At 46.7% G+C, this 24,707-nt stretch overlaps 1 protein-coding gene across 1 annotated transcript in view; it reads left to right on the forward strand.

Moving 5' to 3' along the window:
- LOC144818669 (stimulated by retinoic acid gene 6 protein-like) overlaps positions 1-24,707 on the forward strand; it is a 651,836-nt gene that overhangs the window by 229,219 nt on the left and 397,910 nt on the right. Inside the window, exon 7 of the mRNA XM_078676317.1 lies at positions 12,874-13,005. Coding sequence (XP_078532443.1) covers positions 12,874-13,005 — 132 coding nt within the window. The remainder of the gene's footprint in view (positions 1-12,873; positions 13,006-24,707) is intronic.

Consider the following 24,707-nt stretch of genomic DNA (forward strand, 5'->3'; position numbering starts at 1 on the left):
CTTGTTTACGCACAGCTTGAAGGTTTTCAAACGCATAAATAAAAGGCATTGTCATTTACAATGCCAAAAGCTCAAACTTTTGCAAATGCGGGACCTATTGCATAGCAAATGCTTATTTTTAAAGTAAAGATAAGTTGTGATGAAATAAGGTTACGAACAGGCTGTGCAGTGTGTTATAAAGAGGGTGAATTAAACATTTCTGATAGAACGAAAGGTAATCGTACCTAACATTTAATATTTATTTTTATTTAGTTGGCACTTTTGAACTGTAAGTAACTGGACACCGGCTTAAATTAAGCCCCCTGCAGGGGCCTTCCTTATGTCCGTGTGTAAAGGGATTCGCTACAGCTTTGAGTAGTACACTGAGAAACACACTGATATGAGTTGTGACGGGGTGCTGGGAGACAGTAGAGGCAGAGGTGAGTGTAGGGCCGGAGCTAACTTGTGGAAGGGTGTGGAGACATGGAGTGTATGCATGTGAAAGAAGGGGGCAGATAAAGGTGACCATGGCGTTAAGGGGAGAGAATCCGCAGACGTTACAAGTATTGTAAATATTGGCAAGATTAGTAAAGAGAGGGCATGAAGCAAACTGGCGCTGCAGCGTTAGCTGAAAGGATAGTCTAACAATTGAATTGTCCTGTACCTCCCCATTAGAAATTGAGTTTTTTTTTATTTTTACAGTTACGCCTCGTGCAGCATATATTTTGTAGCTGAGTGAGTGGTAGAGAGATATGGGAAACTTTGGCTGGTTGTGTGTGATCAGCAAATGACAATAATTTAAGTTTACTTCCGATTTGTGCTGTGCCTGCCTGGTGTTATCGTAGCCGCGCTAGTCTGCTTAAAGAGCTGTTACAGTATGATTTGTATGTAGGTGTGTGGAAGCACCTGAAGAGGTGTTTACAGCATGTAGATTGCAAGTGACGGTTGGGGGGTATTTTTTGGGGGGTTGGGGTGAGGAGGAGGAGTGAGGTGAGCAAAAGAAAGGGTTTTGCAATTTAACTGCGTAAAATAAAAATTTCCCAACTTAGAGGTATTTATATTTCCACAGCGGAGGCTCGGATGCTTTGTGTATTTTCTTTTTGTTTCATGCTAAATTCCACGTGTAATGCAAATTTGCCCATGTGCATACTGTCATACACCGGTTTCAATTAAGAACCCTGCAGGACCATGCATAACGCCATAGTGCCAATATCGTCCCGCACACCAGCCCCCAATAATCATGTTGTACATCAATAAATAAACAGACAAGACAACTTGTTGTTGGGAAAAAGTGGCTGCAGGTTTATTAGCATACTTATGCCAAAACATGGTGGGTTAACTTACAGATGATCCAAAGGCAAGCCGCCCCTCGCTGCTTGCCACCTGATAGGCCAAGTAGCCCGCGGCCTTGGCCAGACGGTGCTTAGCGGTTGTGGTGAGAGGATAGCCCCTCCCCTGTCCCGTGAACCATTGGTCCACCCTCTAGCTCACACCCCCCCCCTACGAGGGGCAGCGTGTTCAAGCGACCCCCGGTTGTCCAGGTAACCAACCGCCCGTAGGATAACGGGGCGCCATTGCACCCCCAGGGTCCACCGCACAGATCTCACCTAATACCAAAACATCCTGCAGGAACAATGCTACACCTGACGTGTCATTCTTAGATTTGGCAACCAGCTTGGAGATCCTGAAAGCGCCAAAGAAAGCTAAACTGAAAGCAGATGCAAACAAAGCTGTCTCGTAAACAGAGGAAGTAACCTGAGGCAAACACAAGATCATTCTCTGGAGTGTTATGAAATCAATAGGTGATCTGTTGTCGGGCACTTTGGGTTCACCTCTAGCCCACCCTTTTAAAGCTGCCCTGATGACAAAGGTCCTGATAGGGTCCGCCTGCCCTTTCAACTTGGCCTTGTGGCTAATGGCTGCTAGGTGGCCTGAAATCCAAGAATGGCTCTTTTTGTTATCTTTGGCCCACAGGATAAAGGCCTGAACTTTCAACTTTGCGGCTGCCCCAGAGTCCTCCCACGGCCCCACAGTGGCACAAATTTTTTTCACACATGCTTTGTATCTATTGTTAGTGTTCGGCACCAACGACATCTCCCCCAGGGCCCTCATTCTGTTCACCACTTCAGAAGGTACCAGAGGTGTGCTGGGAAGGGGGTGGCTTCCTCTCTCGCTCTTGGCCAAGCCTCTCGGAACCGTTGCCACTGAAAACGAGAGAGAGCGTCAGCAGCGATGTTCTTGATACCCTGAATGTGTCGCGCCCTGCATTCGACATTGTTGTAGAGGCAAGTTCGCACCAGTTCACGCAGCAGGCATAAAACCAGGGGGCAACTAGCAGAGTGAGAGTTGATGGCCTGTACTACTGCTAAGTTGTCTGACCACAGCAGGACCCTTTTGGCTGACAGGATAGCAGGCCATAAGTGGAAGGCCACCACGATGGGGAAGAGCTCGAGGACCGTGATCTTAGTTGTCACCTTTTTCTTAATCCAGGTGTTGGGCCATTTGTCAGCGCACCATTCCCTGTCTAAGATGGCCCCAAAACCGTGCCTGCCTGAGGAGTCTGTGTAAAGGGCAAGGTCAGGGCTGCCCGCCCAAGGAGCCCTCCAAATCACTGCCCCATTGAAGTTGCGCAGAAACTCAGCCCACATGGCCAAATCGTGTTGAATACCCTTGCTCAGTTTCACCATGTGGTGCTTTTTGGCTATGTTAGCAGTAGCCCTGGCTAGTCTCCTGGCAAAGACCCTACCTGCTGGGATGATTCTGGCAGCAAAATTGAGTAGACCTAAGATGCCCTGGATGCACCCCAGGGAAGCTTTGTCCAGTCCCACCAGCGCCTGAATCTTGTTAGTCAGGTCGCGCACCTTATGCGCTGGTAATCTGGACTCCCCTGCAATCGTGTCGCTCTCTATTCCCAGGAATGTCAGAATTTGTGCTGGCCCCACTGTCTTACCAGGAGCAAGGGGTACCCCCAGGTGGTCTGTGAGAAGAACAAAATCTGCCAGGGCCTGAGAGCACAGCTGTGTCCCGTCACTCCAGATGAACAAAAAGTCATCTAAGTAATGAGTCACCCCCTCTACACCGTATGTGTCTTGGAGTGCCCATTGCAGGAAACAACTGAAAGCTTCGAAGTACGCACAGGACACAGCACAACCCAAGGGCATGCATTTTTCATAGTAAAACATGCCGTCTAGCTTGAAACCTAGCAGGTGATAGCTGCTCGGGTGGACTGGTAGTAACCTGAAAACTGATTCAATGTCTGCTTTGGCTAACCAGGCCCCTCTGTCCGCCCTCCTGACCAGATCCAATGCTACGTCCAGCGTGGCATAAGACACAGAGCATGCTCCCTCCTCTAGTCCATCATTGACCGAAGTCCCTTTAGGGTAGGAAAGGTGGTGGATGAGTCTAAGGCACCTGGTTCTTTTTTGGGCACGACCCCCAGGGGAGATACAACAAAATTCTCTAGAGGTGGGTGCAGGAAAGGACCACCTATTCTGTTCAAAGATCTCTCTTTTTCCACCTTCGCCCTGACCACTTCTGGTTGCTCCATGGCAGATCTAAGATTGTCAGCATCCTTGCTCCCCAGATCACCTGTGAAAGGGATTTTAAAACCTTTGTGGAAACCGAACAGCAAGCGGCTGTCTGCCTCTAAAGGATAGCGCCTGAGCAAAGGAGTGATGTTGTCAAGGATCACAGGGGACCCTCCTAGTGGCGCTAGCCGGTGCAAAATTGGTGGAGGAGAGGGTGAAACTGGAGAAAGAGAGCACCCAGAAAGCTCGCTTAGCTACAACGGGGGAGGGTCTGAAAGCGTGTAAGGAGTCGCCAGACACAGAGACCTGCAGCCTGTCACCAAATTACTGTCCCCCTTTACTTGCTGGCTGGGAGCTCTGTTTGGAGAGGCAAGACGCTGATGTTGCCGGGTGGGGTCCCCCACAAGTGTTACAGGCATGTACGAATTTGCATGTCTTACCCCAGGAGCAAGTCCCATTGTTGAAGAGATGGCAAGTGCCCGGGGGGATCGCTTGTAGCCATGTCTGGACCCACCCCCTCTGCGGCCCCCACGAAAGGCATGTTTACCCTTGCCCCGAACATAGGAGGACCCCCCTGTAGAAGACTGCCCACTGGGAAGACTACCTGTTGCTCCAACTGATAGCTGACCCGTGCTCCCATGTGCTCCATCCAGAGCTGCACCTCCTTTTGATCCCAGTTCATCTCTGGGCACTGAGACATTTTCCTTCTGAATTCCCTATCGTAATTGATCCATCCATTACCACCCCATTTCAAGGCCTCATTGTGAATAATCCTAGAATATTGTACCAGGCCTGGCCCTGTTCAGGAAAACGCTCCATGGTGACAGACTTTAAAATGGAGAAAGCTTCTAGCCAATTAGCAATGTTCTTTTCAGGCCATGGCTGATACTTTACCTTTTTGTTATCTTCCTTAGCCCCAAACTTTCTAGCGTCCATGCCTTCCTGACCCAACATAAGGAGGGTAAAGATATCAATAAACTCCCTTTTCCAAATACCCTCTTTGGCAGCTTGAGGTACCTGCCAATCAAAAGAGCATCGCCCAGAAAGGAGTGGTGCGGTGGAGATAGCAGGGACAGGGGAAGGCGGGGGAACAGGCAATGGGCTGGCAGCAGGAGGCACCCCTGCGGTAGCGCTTGTGGCAGCAGAGGGCATGTTGGGAACCAGTGAAATGACCGGGGAAGGAGCGGCAGGTGGACTCCCCAGCGGCGCCGCACTCGGCGCCCCATTCGTAATCGTATTAGCCACTGATGTGGTTGCAACTTGCACTGAATCCCCTTGCTTAGAAGCTTGCACAGATGACCATACAGTGGAGGCTGCCGGAGCAGGACTCACGCTAACAACGCTACTACCCCCAACTTGAGGTAAGCTAGCAGCAGAAAACCCCCCTTGGAAACGCCCCATAAAATTGTTCAAAGTGTCCAACATTTTAGTCAGATCGTCTCTTGTAGCAAAATTACCTTGGGCAGCCTGGTTGTCCTTAGAAAGGACCGGGCACACTGGCGTAGCACTTGCCCCCTGTGACGGGACCTCACGGGGGTTCGCCACCGATTTGCTTCGTGTCAGCGGCAAAGATTCCGGGGGAAATCCCTAACAGTGGGCTTTCTGATCCGTTTGGGCCTGGAGGGAGCGGCATCGGTACTGTTCTGGGTATCAGACAATAGGGATTCAGCCGGGAAACCAGAATCCTCCGGCTCTGGCGTGTTCATCAAATTCTGTGCCCAAGCAAGGCCTTTAAGCTTTGCCATCTCCATAAAATCTGCCCACACTGCATCCTGGGAGGTGCCCAGCAACGAGTCCTCCACCTGGGTATTTTCTTGAAAGAGGGGGGGGGAACTTTGGCTGTCCATTCTCACTTCTGTTCGCCCACACGGGATCTGGGGATAAAAAATAGGATCAGCCACAGCACACACATGGAGAAAAGTACCCTGGCCGTCTTGAGTAACAACTGGTGCGTGTCCCAGACCCCTCCATACTTAAATTACAATGGTGCGACAAGGCGGAATGAAAAAATGCGATCGATTCGGCGGAAATCAGCGAGGGAGAGCGAGAAGGGGCTATGGAGGGAAATAGGTAACGTTAGTTGGTGCACTTGTAGGTGACAATTTTCTTGACAACACACTGTCGTGTTCCCTCTCCCTTTCTGTGTGCATGCGCCCCCCCTCTGTGTCCACACCAAAGACTGGTCCTTCGCCATATACCTGTCTCTGGCCCACCAACTGCCACCTGTGCCGCTTACTTGTCCTTTGCACTGATTACTTTGCTTTGTATCCTGAAAAATAAAAGTCATTGTCACAACGTTACTCCCATTCTTTAAAATGAGCTCTTTAATCTGTAGTGCTCCTTCAGCTTCCGGCGTCATGCCACCGTATTTCAGCTTCCTCTCAGCCAGTCCTCGCCAGCCGTACACGTACAATCCTGAAAGTACACGCATGTTAGTGCCACCTTATATGTAACATATGTCAGCCCTTATTGCCCTTCTTAGTTACTCCCTAAACAAAACCACCAAGAGAAAATTGTGTCATTACAATAGCTCACACTTTCCTAATGCGAGACCTATTGCATTGCAAATGCTTGTTTTGTTTAGTGCGCTTCACGGAAATGTGGTCAAGAAGCACTGTCTTTCTTCCCGTGCCTGCCCCTAGGGCGATGCCTACTTGCACTCAGAAGAGGAAGCCACCGCAAGGCCGCCCCTGATAGTAAATAGCCTCCTCACTTGGTAAGGCAGGAAACACCAGGCTAGCGCAGATTAACCCTGGTCTGGTCGAGTATCGCAATATCCAATGCGGGGCCTGTTGCATAGAATGGCTTGTTGCTGATGATGGCGTGTACACAGCTGGCAGCTTCCTGCGCTTACCCCTGAAATTTACGTGAAATTGTCAAGAGAGGTACACTAAAAGGATACGGCAGCGCTGAGGTACGAACCCTCAAGCCTGCTCGAGCGTCGACGGCACTGAGCGTAAAGCCGCCTCCTTGCACAGAGTGGAAATCCCCTCCCGCCCGCCAAATAGGAGGTGTGGCGACGTTCTAACTAATGCGTGAGCACACGGCGAGCGCGCCGATGCGCCACATACGTGCCCACTGCACTCGAGGAACCGGGAAGGAGAGTTGCCGCAAGCGCCGGGAGAGCCATGTCCTGATCGACCGTTCACCAAGCTCGGCAACCTCGGGCCCCACAACATGAAAAGGAAAGGGGGCGGGCTGGGACGTGCGAGAGCGCGAGGACAGACGACATAGAATGAGCATCAGGGGGGGCAAAGGAAAATTACTGACTTCCCGAAACATCAGTGCATAAAGTGGCACAAAAAGGCAAGAAACAATGTCAATAACTAGGCGCAATATCGTCCCCCTCCGCTCCCGGTAAATTGACCGTAGAGAAGAGTATAATCGTGCAACCAGGAAGCGAGGCCAACGTGAACTGTGCTAATAAATCGGACACCCGTTACCCTAAAGCAGGACACACAAGTAGTCCTAAAACGCGGGAGGTGGCAAACGCTATAAAGAAAAACTTCCTAAATAGAGCAAACACCCGCAAAGACTATACATGCCCCCGGACAGACTTGGCCGCAGAGGAGTCAAAATGGCTGGACCATAGCGCCCATGTCCCCGAGGTAGGGGACAGTACTTGTCACCAAGATGGCCGCTACGCTACCTGCCGCCCTGTCCACGTGGGCAGTGACCAACGGCTGCCTTGGTCACTAAAATGGCCGCAAACAAAGCGCCCCTGCCAGCGAAGGCAGTGACCTAATGCTGCACTGGTCGCCCAAATGGCCTCTACGTGGCCCCAATGGCTGCGTGATCTTGCAAAGATGGCCTTGTTAGAAATATCAATACCCAAACAACCAGGCCGCAATGGACACTGTGGACGCTAATGGGGACAGGACGATACCGCCAACAACCTCCAGGGAAATAGAGGAGGGGGCCTCCGCTACCATCACGCGTGCAAGAACTCGCCCCCGTCAGTCACCTCAGGTCTCATGCGACTCCCTCGAACCAACCTACCGCACGTCGGTGCAAGGACGGTTTTCCCCCGGGGAGAAACGCACAACCCGAAACCCCGTTTGGCAGGGGTTACTACGATCTCTAAACGGGCAACATCATCCCGCACTAATACGTAGACAGGCTGGGCATAACATGCAACACATCACAGTCCCGCCCGATGCGCCGCCCGACTCCGGGCCAACCCCCCACCCCCGCAGCAGACGCGGGCCGTGGAGAGGGGATAGCACCACTACGTATACAGGCTGGGCATAACATGCATCACATCACAATCTCGCCCGATGCGCCGCCCGACTCCGGGCCAACCCCCCACCCCCGCAGCAGACACGGGCCGTGGAAAGGGAAAAGAGGACTTGTCAAACAACTGCGGCCCTAACCCGGAAAAACATACTAAATGCACAACAAGAGTGGCGGGGACAATAGGATCCCAGGAGAGCATCACAAGGAAAGGCACATAAAATAGACAATATTACACTCCAGCAACAGCGGCCTGATGCTAAGCAGGCCGCCCGGCCCAGCTCGACCCCCATAATGGGGGGAGCGGGCACGAAGTGGGAAGACGCTCACCTTGTGTCCTACGATTCCTGGCACAACATCGAGGGCAGTAGGAGCGACAAAGAGGCCTCTCCTAGGGAGGGGGAAACCTAAATACCCCGAACCCCCCCCCTACCGGAAGTGACGTGCCTGCAGCGGCAGCCAGCCGCTGAGCACCAGAAGGCTGGTGCGCTTGCCATCTTGTGGCACTACGGTGTCCGCCCTCTTATGAGGGTCACCTGCGGCGACGAGTCGGGCGGCCTGCATTTGGTTGATCAAGCCCCTAAATGTTTGCGTACTACATACTTAAGAGCCTCTTTGTGGAATGGAAATATGTCAAATGACAGTGCGCTGTGCTGCATTTATTCAAATAAACTAAGGACAGGCACACACAGCATTTATTTTGTAGCGGCGTGAGTGGTAAAGAGATCTGTGAAACATGCTGCCCGCGTGAGTGGTAAAGAGATCTGTGAAACATGCTGCCCGCGTGAGTGATAAAGAGATCTGTGAAACATGCTGCCCGCAAGCCACATAAATAGTTAATTGAAAGATTTTAAACAGACGCAAAATAAAAGAGCGTCCTGTTCGAAAGAGGCCGCTGGGATTGGGGAAAGGAGAGAGAAAATTCGGAAGCGTGGAGGAAGGAAAACCAAGGGTGGAAGAAAGAAAGAGAAGGACGCAGCAAGGAAAGAAATTAGACAGAAATGTAGGGGGGTAGAAAATACACAGCAGGGGTGTCAGCACATGCAGAGCGCTCAAATGAGAGAGATAAAAAAGAAGAAAACAAGCTCTCGGCATTGCTGTGGGGGGGGGCGGGGGAGCAGCAGCAGCCTTTGATGTGATGTCCACATACATAAGAGCCTCTTTGTGGAATGGAAATATGTCTGACTGACTAACTGAATTATTTATTAAGCGCACTTATGCCGCTGCGTCTTGGCGCTATAGGAGAAAATAGAGACGATCTACCAGTTAGGCCATTGAAAAGAGCCAGGTTTTTAGTGCTTTCCTGAAAAGAATCTTATTTGGGTTCAGGCGCAGTTCCATGGGCAGGATATTCCATAGTTTAGCTGCCCCGTACGAGAAAGACTTGCCGCCCCAACGGACTCTCTTTGTTTTAGGCAAGCAGACCAAACCCAGACTACCTGATCTTAGTGGGCGAGGTGGCACGTAGCGAGGAAATAGATTTACCATGTCCTCAGCCCCTTTCCCATTTACAGCTTTGTGAACTAGGCAGAGGGCCTTAAAATGCACCCTTCGTCTGACAGGAAGCCAGTGAAGTTGACGGATGCTGTGCGATATCGGGTGACGTTTAGGGAGATCTAGCAGTACTCTCGCAGCAGCATTTTGCAATGACTGGAGTTTGAAGAGCTGCCTTTCTCCACTTCCCAGGTACATTGCGTTACAGTAGTCGATGCATGATAGGACCAGGGCTCCGACTACTGTCTTCCTTAGGGTGAAGGGTATGAATGGCAATATCTTCCTAAGGACCTTGATTGTGAAGAAACAGGCCGATGTTACTTGATTGATTTGTGACATAAAGGTCAGATCTTTATCCATCACAAAACCTAGGTTCCTGACTTTTTGTGCTGGAACAGGGGAGGTGCCTGCTTCTGGAGGCCACCATAGATGATTCCAGATAGAGGGATTATGTCCAAATTCAATTACCTCTGTTTTTTCTGTGTTGAGCTTAAAAAGTTTTTATTCATCCAGCTCTGTACGCTTAGGAGACAATTCCGAAAGCGCTCCGCTGTGAGTTCTACCGTCTGGGTGAGTGACACCACTAGATGAGTGTCGTCAGCGTAGGACACCAGTTTAAAGCCATGAGTTTTTATGAGTTTGGCCAGTGGTGTCACATACAGATTAAACAGGGTGGGGGAGAGTGCCGATCCCTGGGGAACTCCGCACGGGAGAGAAAACTCTACAGATTGAATTCCGTCCCAGTGTATTTGTTGTACTCTGGCTTCTACAAAATATCTAAGTAAGGCTAGGGCAGTGGCTGTGATGCCTACAGCTTTCAGTTAAACAAAAAATTGGTTCTGTTGGGTAAGACAGGTTATTTGAACAATGCTCATAGATGCAAATGAAAACAAATCAGCTCTCTGATACAAGGACTCGCGTTTTTGAGAAATATATACTCAAACACCAGAAACAAAGTCATAAGGTCAAAGCATTATATTATATACATTAACACAAACTTGCTTCCATATAGATCCGAAATACTTCATTCATGGATAGATTTTGAAAACATGGTAAGACCGTCATACAGGTGTGAAAATTTGTGACTTTTTTGTGAAAGAAGTGCTCAGTAAACGTGATGGTATATACAGTGTGAGGAAATAAATCTTATACACATATATATACAAAGGTACAGTTCAAGTTGGCCAGAAGATGGTTTGATCTCAACCAGGGAATCCTATGGTTTCTGTGGGGATCCTGGTGATTCTGAACCTATGGATGCGTCGACGTTTCGACCCTAATGCGCCCCTGTGGGTGGTCGCGACAGGTCTTTCTCAAGACAGGGAGGAAGTGACAGTTTCAAGTTCAAAGCAGGGATTCTAGTATGGCTCAATGGCCCGTCGCATCTCTAGTGCTGGCAGATCGGCAAGAACGGAGGTACAGACTCCCTCTCAGCGGCTGGGACAGAGTGCAGCTTTCAGCCTTTCGAGCAGGACCCCATGGTTAACGGTGTCAAAAGCTGCCGTCAGGTCCAACATTATTAAACCAGCTCTACCACCTATGTTCATGGTCTTAGGGATTTCCTCAGTTGCCATTATTAGGGCAGATTCCGTTGAATGGCATGACCTGAAGCCATGTTGGGTAGAATTTAAAATGTTATTATGCTCCACAAATTCCATTAGTTCCTGATTCAGAGCTTTTTCCAGGATCTTGAACGGAAGAGGGAGACAGGAAATTGGACGATAATGTTTGGTGTCCGTTGGGTCTAAGGAATCCTTTTTCAAGATCGGTCTTATGCAGGCTTTCTTCCATCTTTGAGGGAAGACTCCAGACCTGGTTATCTTATTGAGAAGAGGAGTCAAGGTGGAACTAATTACTTCGGGGGCCAGATGGACTACGTACGGGGCCAAGGATTCAGGGGTGACCCTGATTTAGTTTGAATTAACAGGTTTGCGACCAGTCTCTCATTTAAGCAGGAAAAAGGAGACAGAAGGTTAGGGGGGGGTTCTGTATGGTCTTCATGGTCAGTTCCTACCTCTGATGATAAGTTCTGAAGTTCGTCATAGACAGCTTGAACTTTATATTGGAAAAACAGGGCCAGATTGTCCACGAAATTTTGATCTGGGACAAAAATTATGTCTCCTGGGCACTTCGCTAGTTTTGCTACAGTTTTAAATAGTTCCTTTGAGGAGTTTTCGGCCTCCTGAATTTTATTGGTAAAAAAAGCCGATTTGGCCTGTTTTATTTTTAGTTTATAGTCTTGTAGAACTAATGACAGTGCGCAGTGCTGTATTTATTGAAATAAACTAAGGACAGACACACACAGCATTTATTTTGTAGCTTCGTGAGTGGTAAAGAGATCTGTGAAACATGCTGCCCGCAAGCCATATAAATAGTTAATTAAAAGATTTTAAACAGATGCAAAATAAAAGAGCGTCGGGTTCGAAGGAGGCCGCTGGGATTGGGGAAAGGAGAGAGAAAATTCGGAAGCGTGGAGGAAGGAAAACCAAGGGTGGAAGAAAGAAAGAGAAGGACGCAACAAGAAAAGAAATTAGACAGAAATGTCGGGGGGTAGAAAATACACAGCAGGGGTGCCAGCACATGCAGAGCGCTCAAAGGAGAGAGATAAAACAGAAGAAATGTATTTATTTGTAAACACAAAAAAGTAACAGCCAGCTCACACGATATTGAGGGAGCCAGTAGTTATTTCTATCTTACTGTAGAGAGGAAGCGGCGCAGGGGGTGGGTGGGCGGGTTAGGCCTTTGATGTCTGGTGGTGTGAGAGACAAATGTTGGTGTGCGAGGCTTCCTTTCAAGTCGGGTGGGGGGCGGGGGAGCATATGGGGTGTGAGTGAGGCCAAGCTCGTGCCTGGCAAAGCTTCACGCTTCAATAGACAACATGCATTGGGAGAAATCCGCTTGTTCAAGAGAGTTTGTTCCCCTGCTATAGGTTCGAGCTATTAATCCCTGCGGGATTTAATAGCTCGACCTAAAAAAGAAGTGGAGGTTCGCTGATGTCACGAAAGGAAGTAACGTCGCGAAAGGTGGCTTGCACTCAGTTGCAGTTTATAGTTATCGAGCTCCCGTTAAATTAGTGGGGGGATGCCGTCCACCGACGTGGCACCCCGACTCAAACCCTGGCTGGTGGGAGAAAGAGACATGGGGTGGAATCAAGACTACGCTGTCCTGCTAGTTGACACCATCACCATTCAATAGCGCACGCAGCGGACTCCTGAACAAAACTTTGGCCCCCAGCACTTATTCTTCTACAAATAAAACTCCAAAACAGTTTTCTGTGCGTAAGTTTACAGAAACGGTTAGAGCATAATAGGTTTAAGTGAAATAGACATACAAGAATAATGGTGAGAAATGCTTCACAGAAAGGAGTGCGGCATGGCACACTACCAGTAAACAATAGAAGAGAGTAACATGAACTAAAACAAGGGATATCATATGTACCTTATTTTGCAGAAACCTGAAAGTAACTCAAGTTGTAAATGTAGCAGATTAGGTTTATCTTCAATAAAAATATTTCTTTATGTTACTGTTGAATCGCTTCAGTTGCTTCTCTTCTCACTCGTCCAAAGTGCCTCAAAATCCCATAAATCTTTATGTGCCTGAAGCATCTTTACATGTTTGTGCATTTGTATTTTCTTTACAGAGTGGCGAATATCAAGAGGTCGTCATAATCTGGCCTTCCCTTCTCTGCCTCGTTTTCCTATTGGGGCGATTCCTCCACATGTTCATAAAGGCCATGCGGGTTCATCTAGGATTAGAAGAAGAAGGAACACCGGTGAGTGAAGTGGTTATGTATTTTTACTTCTTCCATGCAATGTATCCTAGTATTATGGAGTGAGACCCAGAGAATCTAAAAGCTGGATGTTTCAGTTTTTGTCCCTGATTTGTTGAAGGGTGCAAGCAGGGCACACTGATGCGCCTGAATACAGATAGACTTTGCTTCTATTACTTTGATATTTATAGTAGTGTTTGCTATGATCACTTATAAGAGCATGGAAGAGCCGCAGTCCCGGGATTTACATGACCCACTACCTTGCCCCTCCCCATACCCGCCTGACACACGCTAATGACATAGACTGAGGCCACCTTAGGAGCTCAGATCGAAAGATCCCAGACCATATTTTACTGTACATCAAAACATTATGCAATAACATAATTTATTTGCATGGTAACCACATTTCCTATTTATGTGTTTGTTACAAATGAAGGCCTATCCTTTAACAGAGCCTCTAATACATTGGACTCACCAAACCATAATACTTTGTTCCAATACAGCCGAACCAGAAAAACAGTTCCTGAGTGAGATCATGACTGATTCTGTGACCCTTCCTTTTGCACCCCACAGTCCAGAGGGTGAACCTTCCCGCTCCAGGAGCTGTTTTGCCGGAGGACCCGGCTGCCCCAAGGATACTTACCTTGTGTACCCCCTGAACCCAACTTTTTCATCCCATAAAGGTCCTGTGCTTGGTTTTCCCACTGTGATTGCGCGGGGATTGTCAGGTAAGGAACGCATGTCAGTGTCCGCCACCCGCGCCACTGCAACTTTCTTACGATTTGCTGCCAGCACTCCTTTGAGGTTCCACTGACGCTGATGTTTTACCCATTGTTTTGCCAAAAAGGATGCTGCAGGGGACCGAAAGATTCCCCGACAATCATGACCTAACCCTCATGAAAAATACAATAAATCTACATCAAAATGACGCTCCTGGTCTGAAAATCTTCAAGAAAAAATGTTAGACATGAAAATTACAACGATTCTGCATCAAAATGACAATCTTGATCTAAACATCTGAAAAGGCAATCTTACAATGCCATAACGCCCTCTTGGTGCTCTAGCCCGTCCCTAAGCCCCTTGCTCTGGGGATGGTGAGTGGGGAAACAAGCACCCTGCCCATGCGACTCCTGGAGGGCAGGACTGGAGAGGTCGGCAGCAGCTGGTGTCCGATGCAGACGTCTGGAATTGATTCAGTGGCGCAAAATATCTGTGACAGGAGTGGGCACAAATAGGCCCACTCCCCACAGTGCCGCCGCTTTAAAGGCAGGGCCTTCATGCCTTCATGCCGCGGGCTGGCCAGAAACTGCCTTTCACCCCTGGAGGACTATGCCCTTCCTGGGCTGACGTAGAAGCAGACCCGCCCCCCAGGCCAGCCTTACCAGTCTGGAAAACATAACCGCTACCACTTGAACTTTGGCCCTGGCGCTCCCCGCCAAAGCTCCCTCTCCCAAGTTGGAATAGCCTTGTCAATCATTTTGACATTATGTTTCAAAATGATTAACATACTCCTAGATTTTGAGTCATGCTGTGGCACCTTCACTGCTAGGAGTAATGGGTGTAAGGCTAAGGATCATGGAAGCTAGACATGCTTGTAGTCACTGGGCCTGCCCAGTGGAGATGTGACACCTGAGCAGGAGTGCCAAAGATGATAGGCACGTTGGGCATATACTGGTCTGATACTGCAGACATGGTGCCTAGGAATTATAGCACTTAACTACAGACACGCTACAGGGCCACCAGCGGAGGTACAAGGAATGCTGGGGCTTGCAAAGTGTCTTGCAATGGAGCTGGGGAGGGTGGTTGGGGCAGTTCATGCATGTTGTTGCAGTCAGTTCTTGATTCCTTCCAGAGTGTGACAATACCATGGTTGACAAAAAAACACTAGAATTACCAATACTGTTCACTATTTTGTTTCCTTACTTTCCAATTGGGACACATCCCTGACTAAATGTGACACCAAAAGTTTCACTTCATATCTTTTTATTTTTAAATTTTTCACGAGCTAGTTATATCTTTTTCTTTTGTATCAAACTTCGATCATGTAATCTACACATATCATATATACAACCCACACCCACCTTTTACATTTTTACAAAACACAAACAAAAGTACATTTTTGACATTACCTAGGTACAACATGAAGACAGGGGGATTTTTCTTTTTGCCGCACTTGCTGTAAAACAATGTGTGCTCGACGTGTTTCAAACCCAAGCGTTAGTACATAGGGTTCTCATCAGAAACAATAGCTGAAAACACAAAATATAACCCTATATTATCAACTATCCAGTACTATCCTCGTTAACACCTCAATGTTCATCTCAGTTACCTTTCTATGACGAGATCATCCAATCTCCTTTTATCCAAATACTTAGTGTCTCCAAAGACTGGTTTCAGCACCAAAAAAGGGGAGAAAGTGCACGCGAGGGAATAAAGAGAGAGAGAGAGAAAAGCGGAAAGGACCGTCAAAGTCTTTTCAAAAGCGTCAACCTCTTCTAATCAAAGTATACAACCATGCACTTACTTAGGTGTACTAATGGGAAGTCGAGATGTAGCTAGGCGTTCCATTGCCGCGGTTGCTACATGTTTTACAGACTTGATGCACAAGTGAAGGGCTTTTGTTGTTTGGCGGAAGTTGGCACGAGATGAAGCATCTATACGTTTTGTTTCCCTTCATAGAAGTGCAACTGTGGTGTGATGGTAGACTGCCCAAAAAGGCGGCACCACTGATGACAAGTGGCGCAACCAGCGAATACATCGATGGGCGATGAACATCTGTTTGACTCCACTAATTGTAGGGGTAATATGTCTGCATGTTCGCGTCACTACCTATAGACGACATGAGGTGAGAAGAGTCACCAAGGCGGCAGAAACACACTCAGTAAAATGCACTGAGCGTGTACTTTCTGTACATGAAATCGGGTTCCGGAGGCTTAGGAACTACACTAACCATGATCCCTTTGAAGTGATATGCCAACAGAGACATCGATAAATAATCTTTTTGACATCTATTTAACTCCCCTGTTCAAGAGGGTATTATATTTGCATGATCGTGACAGTAACTGTAGATGACATGATGTAAGAATGTCACCAAAGTAAAAGAAATACACTTAATATGAACTCGTTGTGCATTACAATGGACTGCGCTAGGTTAAGAACTACATTACCCATGGTTCCTTCTAAGTCGCATGCTGCTGACGTCACGCTATTGAACTTTACTTGTTGTGGTAAAACACGGAGCCGTGCTCGGCTCCCTTGCAATAGCCGGTGATTTATTTTGTAGCAGGTTTACTAACCAGCTAGGATAACGGCACTGGAGATGGGTGTTTCGCACTATCTACGCTAACTCCCCCGTGTGGCGCATACCAATCTCTGGGTTCTGAACGTGGAATTTGGGAAGTATGATGTCGGGTTATCTGAAACAGAGATGCCACATGATGGACATTCATTAAAATTGCAGGCCTCGCTTTCGGTGCACGTCTAGCCCACGCATGGCAGTTCAAAGGTTCCAACAACACGAGCCTGTTAGTTACAGCGATATTAAATTAGTGCAAACCAGTGCTTATTCAAGCAAGGTGATTGGAACATGTATGTGGCGGAATATACCAACGCCTGTCTGAAATTTATTGCCACTCAAATGAATGCGCGATGAGTGGACGCACCACTTATTTTTCTTTACATTGAACATGAGTGGGAATGATGCCTTGACATAAACTTTGAATAGTTAAGGAGGTAGGTCCCAGGACGTAGGGTCAGCAGGACCATATACTATATTTTGAAAAAACAAAATGCCAACCCCACCGCTTTTTCGATGCTCATGAATATGATCAAACAAATCAAACTGAATTCAGATTTGTACGGTATATTTTATTATACCTTTTACTTTAGAAATTTTTGGACACTTAAAACAAAGTGATCCTATGTCTGAGAGAGACACTCAACACATAACATACTACAAAAATGATAAATACATGACTATATTATTTAGACAAACAAAGATAATATTGTACACCCTATTCTTATTGAACAAAAAGCAAACGATGAATCTTTGCGTATATTCAAGAAAACAATATTTCAATTCAATGATAGAGACACGTTCAAAGAAGAAATCAAAGAACACCAATCAATTAGGAACATTAATCAAGATCAGAAATTAATCCTGTGTGATTCGAGTATTCTTTATATTCTGCCGACGCGTTTCGAATCCGTGGACAAAGTGCACGGAATCTCATCAGGGCTCAATCAATGGGGTTCTGTGAGGTGTATTAAAAAAGAAAGAAAAGAGAGCACTGTGTCACCAACCATCATTCAATACTAGGTGACCGAACCGCCTCCCCCTCTGTTACCCTCCTGTACCTGTTAGTCAATCAGGAGCAGTGATCGCGACGATCTTTTGACACCAACACTTTGGCGAGACAGTGTTATCTGCAAGATAACAATAATCTAAGTATGTGCAGTCATAATACAATTCGTGTGGTGCACACCTAAGAAGGCACAACAAAACGGGTTCATACCTTAGACGGGTATAAGTGATTCTCCCTGTCCCAGTTATTCGCTTTGTTATTGGTCCTCTTTCAGCCTGGAGGCAAAAACGTTTGGTAAAACTCCCTCCGTGATCTTGGTTCACATCAAGTTCTCTTAGTATGTAAAAACAACCGTTCTATAATGGACAAAGAGCGGGACTTGAATATATTTATAACCTTTAGTAAAATGGTTTCTTTTTTTACACGTAGGACGAATACTGTAAAATAGAAGGGCTCCCCGCGCCCATTTACCTGCATTCAAATGCTGACACTTCCGGGTGCCCTGAGACTCCCTTTTTATCTACTTTCGCTATACAGAGCGGTGCTCCGTTTTACCTGCGCTGCAGCCAGGTGCGGTGGGGCTTTTCTCTCTTGCCACATGGGTAAGTGAGCATCTACACTTGATGTGTGGTAGACTAATGTGATCTATATATGAATTAAAGATACGACCCATTAGTCATTAAAGAAATCACTGTCTATATGAAGATTTGTTCTACAACAGTGATCTATATTTAATTATATGCATCATGCTTTTTTCTATGTTTGTCGCTTTGGGAATGGATTGACATCCCGTTGAACTATGAAGCCAGGAGAAGGATTTTGTCACTGAATTTCAGGTGATATTTTACCTTTTTTTATAAACTTTCACGAAGCAGTAGCGTTAATGGTCCTGAGGAAGCAGCAAGATACCAGCTGGATCTAGTTAGTCTGCAGAAACATGTTGACCTTTCACTCTCATTAGTGGTTATTTGTTTAGACCACTACGCACTTTTTATTTTTGGGATTGAAGAAAAACATATTAAAAATTCCTTTTTTTCTTCTCTACCCAATTTTATTGTTATTCACATTAACGCATTCTCACCCTTTGTTTCACTTTTAGAGCACTGCTTTCAATCATCGTCGTACACACGATTTGAATTTATATCACTGGGTCCCACATGTAGGTCTAGGCTTTGACATCTGCCAGTCCGCAGTGGGTACACTACTCTACCTTCAGGTGTGAAGGATCCCAGATGATGAAGGGCGGATCCGAGTGGTGACTGATGGGAATCTTTTCACAGGAGAGGAAGACCCTAAGCGTGACTTTAAGAGCACACATTATTAGTTTGACTTCTCCTTTACATAGTATTTAGCTTAGTTTGCATATGAGTTGACCTCTTGCTATTCTTTGTTGGTTTAACTGTTCATAGGGATAGTAGCATTGTTAGGTCATTAAACTGTCCCTAGGACCCTCTTCCCCTCTGTTTTGTGTATGTCAAATGCAGCAGTCAGATTTACGATTGTTAGTAGGCAGTACTCCCTAAGTTGAAAGTACGTAATGGATTGTGGGAGGCTGGCTTAGAATATGATGTACACTCTCAGGAGTAATGCACCTTGCACTAATCCAGGCAACCCTTATGGTAATTTTAGAGGTCCTTCATAATCATAGAAAGCTCTCAAAGTGATAGCCGTGGAGCGCAGCCTTCAAGCTTATCTTGAAAGAGTGTAAAGCAGCTTGTTTTACCACATATAATCGTCAGTGTAGATTAGATGGAAAAACACAGTGTTTTATTTAAAATGAGTCGATTTATTACACATCACAATCACTAACACATTGTTATATCTCCTACTAGGAGATATCAACAACACACACAAGAATACTTCAAAATAATCAAGTAAGTAGCACAATTATTCACTAGCCTCCACAGGGAGACTAAACCATAGACTAAGGCACTGGGATACAAACTGTAAAGGAGAATGGGACTTGGACCAAAAGACTCAGAGGAGCTGGGGACACAAGGAACCACCCACGGTAAGTACCCAGGAATCCCATGGAGGCTGTGTGCAGAGTGGAAACACAACCGCATGCCCAATGGAAGTCAATCGAGAAGTCACAGTTGCAGCTTTAAAGAAGAAGGACCCTTCCCGGAGGACCCTGAAGAAACCCTTAGGCAGACAGAAGGTTGGAGAACCACCCCACCCGTGGATGCCCCAGGAACTAGATTACCTGCACCAGCGAAGCCGGGTGCATAAGGATGAAGTGGCGTCAGAACCTGCCACAGATGACAATGGAGACTTTGAAGAAGATACCTTTGGAGAAGACTGTGAAAGAAACCTGTGTAATCCAAGGGTGGTTTCTTGAAGAAAAGAAACTGCAAACAGAGGGGGACAGAGTCTTCCACCCAGTGGTGACCAGGAGGCACGGAAGCACGATGCCCACCAATGTTGAGAGGTTCAGGAGTAAACCGGTGGCTTTGTCACTGCAGCTGTGAGGATCAGGCGATGCTGAGGAAGACCAGGATTCATACTTTTTACGTGTAAAGGTTTTTATGAATTCCTCGGAAGATATATCAACTCTATTTCTTCTCTCCAGATTTCTAATTGAGAGTAGTCTGTTTAGGCTCTGCCCATATTCATGGTGTATAAAATGATTTACCGGGTCACCCTTCGCGTCCATAATGCCACAAACCGTCTTGGTAGAGTATTTACATGGCTGTGCATTAAAGTCTACTACCAACACAATATTAAAATTCTCCCGAAATCCGCTACCAATTTTATTAAGCTCTTTTTCCAATAAAGCCACCACAGAGTGCATATTCTCTCCAAAGTTGTTATCGTAGAAGGTTATTATTAGCCAAACCAGTCCACGTGCCATCCCCGATTAGCAGAAAATGAAAATAAGCGCACTCCTTCACAATTTGTTTTATCTTATTGGAAGGGTATTAGATATTAACGTTAGTAGACCACCTCTTGCTCGTCAAGATTGTGATGGGATGGCCTCCATCTGGAATGAGCGATACTCATCTACAGCTATTTGATCAGTTGCCCAGGTCTCCTGTAGGCAAATTATATCTATTGTTTTGCCAAGCGGCTAGCCGAAGCATATTGCCCACCTTTGCCAGAATTCCTGCAAAATTCCAGGAGGCTAGCGTTAACCAGCTTCCAAAATTCCCTACTGGTCCACTAAGATAATTGGTTTATAGCTATCATTTGCCCCAAAATGCTCTAGCCCTATTAGATGTGTATCAGCTATGGGTAGTCAATTTCAAGAATCTAGCTCTGACAAGGGGGCGAACCTATTCGCTGCTCCCCAGTTGGAACTCCCCAAATTTCCCAGAATGATCTTGGCAGTTTGCTGGTTTCTATACCTCCCGGAGACGATTCCGTCAGGTGCCAGATTACATAAGGGGTTGGAGCTATAAAAGTAATCTAGGGATAAAGCAAAAATCTTAGTGCCAGGGAATGTTTCATTATGAAGTTGGCGTCTCGGGTGGCTACCAATTGGTGATTGTTAAAGTTGATCACTATGCAATCCCCCTTTAAGTCTTTGTTTGAGCTGTCCACTCAGCCCACTCATCTGGCCATCATAATGTGGCTGGCTAAGCCCCCATTTCTTCTTGCACCAATGTAGGTATTCGAGTTAAGCCAATAGAGTGACTTATCCATCAGCTGCTCTGTAGGTTATTTCTACCCCTCTCTCCATACCAGGACATTTGCCAAGTCCAGAACCAGCCAGGATGCGGCGGGAGGAAGATCTACTGATTGGTGCTGCTGCTGGATATTAAGCTCTACCTCATCTTCCGTCAATTGCGAGGCCCTCGCCTCATGTAATTCCGCCCTCTCTTTCAAATGGGAGTGTGTTCTTCCTTGCATTGTAACCCCCCCTTCAACTACCCCCTGAGCAGTACCACAAGTACCATGTGCAACGGGCGGAGGGCCAACAAGGCAAGAGATAGCTACAGGTGGTAACTTGGGCATGGTAAGGATGTTTCCCTCCCTTTGTCTCCCTTCACCTTTGGGCTGCACACCCCCCCACGGTAGGTCCATTCTTGAAGTTCCCAGACCTTCCTACAGCCCCTCGCCCTCTGGACCCCAATGTCCCGAGAGAGACTATACCCTCTTCTATCTTTGTCAGTCTATGAATTAGAGGCTGTAATAGGAGGGTCACCATGTTCTCCAGTCTATTCCATCCAGCCTCATCGATCATAACGGGCATGGATTAACGGAAGGTGGTTAATGCATACTGGACTCTCCTTCACTTGGTGTCGGGAGTCCTTTGGTTTTTAGATGTTTTGTTAAGTTGGATTTTGCTTTTTCCCCAAATCTTTTTCTCTTAGCTGCTTGTTCAATGTTAGCCTCCACGATGGGGACAGACTCGATTGCGTAGTCCACAGCCAGATGGCCATCACAGCAGGGGGCTTAAGGCTCAGAAGAGGCTAGGGCAATCGGTTCAGAAAAGGCCTTGGATTGTAGTAAAATCATGCCTATGTTCCTTCTGGCCTCTTCCAGAGAGAGCAGACGTTCAGTAAGCCCAATTTCTTGTGACAGAACGTTAGCTACCTGTGTTAAAAATGCGCCCAGTGTATTCACTATTACCCCACCCTGCGCCTCATTTGTTGCCTTCCGCTTACCCATAGTCTGTGGGGCTCCTTCCTGCGATGCTCACAAGAATGTACTTCCCTGTTTGGTGACTGTTAAGGGGGGTGGCCCAGCCCAGCCTCCTCGGGCTCCAACGGACGTGGACGGGCCCGCCCTTTGACTGGGCTTTGCCTGGGAGTGTCCCCAGAAGCGTCCCACGCCGCATGCGCAATGCACCCTTCAATACGTGATTGCTGCAGGGGCTTCTGGGAGTTGGAGTCTCCCCGGCGGCTCACAGCGGCTTCCACCAAGCGAAATCCAGGCACCAAACGGCGGTCAGAAGAGCGGGAGGTTACAGGGGTGTGTGTGTGCTGCGCGCTTTAACGCGTAATTGCTGCAGGGGCTTCCGGGAGTTGGAGTCTCCCCATAGGCTCACGGCAGCTTCCCCCAAGAGGAATACAGGCACAAAACAGCGGTCAGAGTCTAGCAAAAAGGAAAGGCCTTTGATTGGCTTACAGTTTTTGATTGTTCTGGGTTAGCATAGAGGTGTTTACAAAATGGTGGACATGACTAATTTTGAGTCAAGGAAAGAACCTGCTCAAGAGTAGCAGTCATGAAATCCAACCAGACAGGTACAAGAATTTCAGCATGGCCAGAGGAGAACTGAGGTGGTTTGTTGTATGCAATATGTGATTTCCATGTCTGTGATCAAAATGAAGGCTGTTTATGACACTAAGAAAGCTTGTCTCAAAAATACAAGCGATCCAATGTCGGTGAATAGAGTTGTTAATATCATCTCTAATACCTTTAACTCTTTAACGAAGAGCATAACTAATTTCTGCTAATGGAATTCATTTAGAGCTGACAGTGGGGTGGCACAGGACTGATTTTATATGATTCTGGAGTTATTTAGGTCTGAAGTTCTGTGGCAGTCAGCGTGCAACATAGGTGCATCTGACAGCATGCACAGCTGAGCTCCGCTAACAAAAACAAAGCATTTCCACCACCTCTAAATGAGGTGACAGGTGGGAGGACAAAAGAGCCACCAATATTTGGCCGAGGCTCATTGCTGCCCACCTCTAAATGAGGATATTTGTAACAATCACTGTTCTCGTTTTACAAGTTCATGGTAGAAAGCAGTTAGATGAGTGTCTCTATTTTAGAAAAGGAGAGCCCCAGAAATGATGGTAGGATGAGTTGATCCCAAACTACAATGGTGACTGGTAATAGCTGCTGGTTTTTTTTTGGCGGAGATGCATGAAGCCAATGCATGCATCAGAGGTATGGGGTTTGAGCTTCCATGCCCTGAGGAAAGCTCAGGGTTCCCAGCCAAGGCTGGTCACACAATGAGAAGGGCTTCTGTTCACAATTGAAATTTGCTGCAGTGGTAAAGCTGAGACGGAGGCCTGGAATATGGGTCACTCCCTTTCAAAAAATAGCTCTAGCAGTAAAGGTGGCTATAAGGACCAGTCCCAAACTACAATGGGAAATGGATTCAGGTGCCTCTTTGTCCTTCATTTTGGCTTTCAGGTTGTAGTAAGTTCCCTTTAGAGCCTACTGTGGTTCTCCCTTATTTTAGCCTAATTGCACGTTGTAGACCGCTTTCCTTGCCAGCTACACATAACACATTTATTTTTGTGCCATGTGCTGTACATGTTATTATTATTCAGTTCTAATTCTTGGGATTTAGTCTGAACATTTCGCACAAGGTCAAACAACATAGTGCCCTGTTTTTCTGTGCTCGGTAAAGCAACATCTCCTAACGTTTAGACCCAACACAAGGCACAGATGCTGTTTTCCAACACGGCACGTCTTATCATATAAACTGAGAATTGCCTTTTAGAAATCAGAGAGGAGGAAACAAGCAGTGGGGACAAATCTAGGAACGGGTGCACCAGCCTTGCACAAACAAAGATGCAGACCACCTAACAACAAATGCAGGTATGGGATCCAGAGCTAATCCCAGAGATCCCTGATGTATTCCTGTGCTCACATAGTGAGAGTTGGCCTAGACAAACATATCATTTACCATGGTATGGCTTTTCATTGTATACAGTTTGCTTGTTATGTTGATTACTTTGCTTAGTTGTATATATTTTCTAATTGCAGCACAGTTGCTTTACAATAGAGCACAATAGTTTCAATACATATTGCAACATTTTCCTTGTGTATTTCTATTATTTCTTATGGACATGCATGTTTGAGAAACAAAAAATAACAATCTGTTTTCATGGATCCCCTGGGGACTAGAGATGTGTGTTCTAGGATCCCAATTTATCTGATGATCTGGAAATAGGTTAGGAGGGCAAGTAAGGCACCGAGAGCTAGTTCAATTTAGGCCCATAGGTACTAACATGGTATGGTGACTCAGCCCCTATATTCTGATGTCCTATGATCCCAGGAACAGTTCTGTTTTCAAACAGAATCTCTGCAAGAAGGTTGTATGAGCAAGCAGGGGGGCATACTTTCCCCAACTGGTGCTGGTGAGACAAGGAGAGGAAGTCAGGTGCTCAAGTCCCATCTGACATTTCTATTCTGAAGGATTTTGAACATTCTCAAAATAAGGCTCTGAAGCATGGTCAATATAGGTTTTGTAGTTGAAACAATAGTGTTTTGGATCAGCCTTGAAGAGATTATTTTGTCTGAGAAACAACTGGAAGTTTTCATGTTCTCTTGAGGACCATGTTTGCTTGGCCCCTCAGCTTATCTGATTGCACCGCCTAGCATCTAGAAACAAATTATTTTGTAAGCGAGTACTATATGCATATTTACTTACATATTTCACAGTTGTTCATATTCCTAATGAGGTATTGCAGCACTGTGCACTTCACAATGTCTTTTCAC

The sequence above is a fragment of the Lissotriton helveticus genome, chromosome 2_1, assembly GCF_964261635.1.
Source record: "Lissotriton helveticus chromosome 2_1, aLisHel1.1, whole genome shotgun sequence".
NCBI lineage: Eukaryota > Metazoa > Chordata > Amphibia > Caudata > Salamandridae > Lissotriton > Lissotriton helveticus.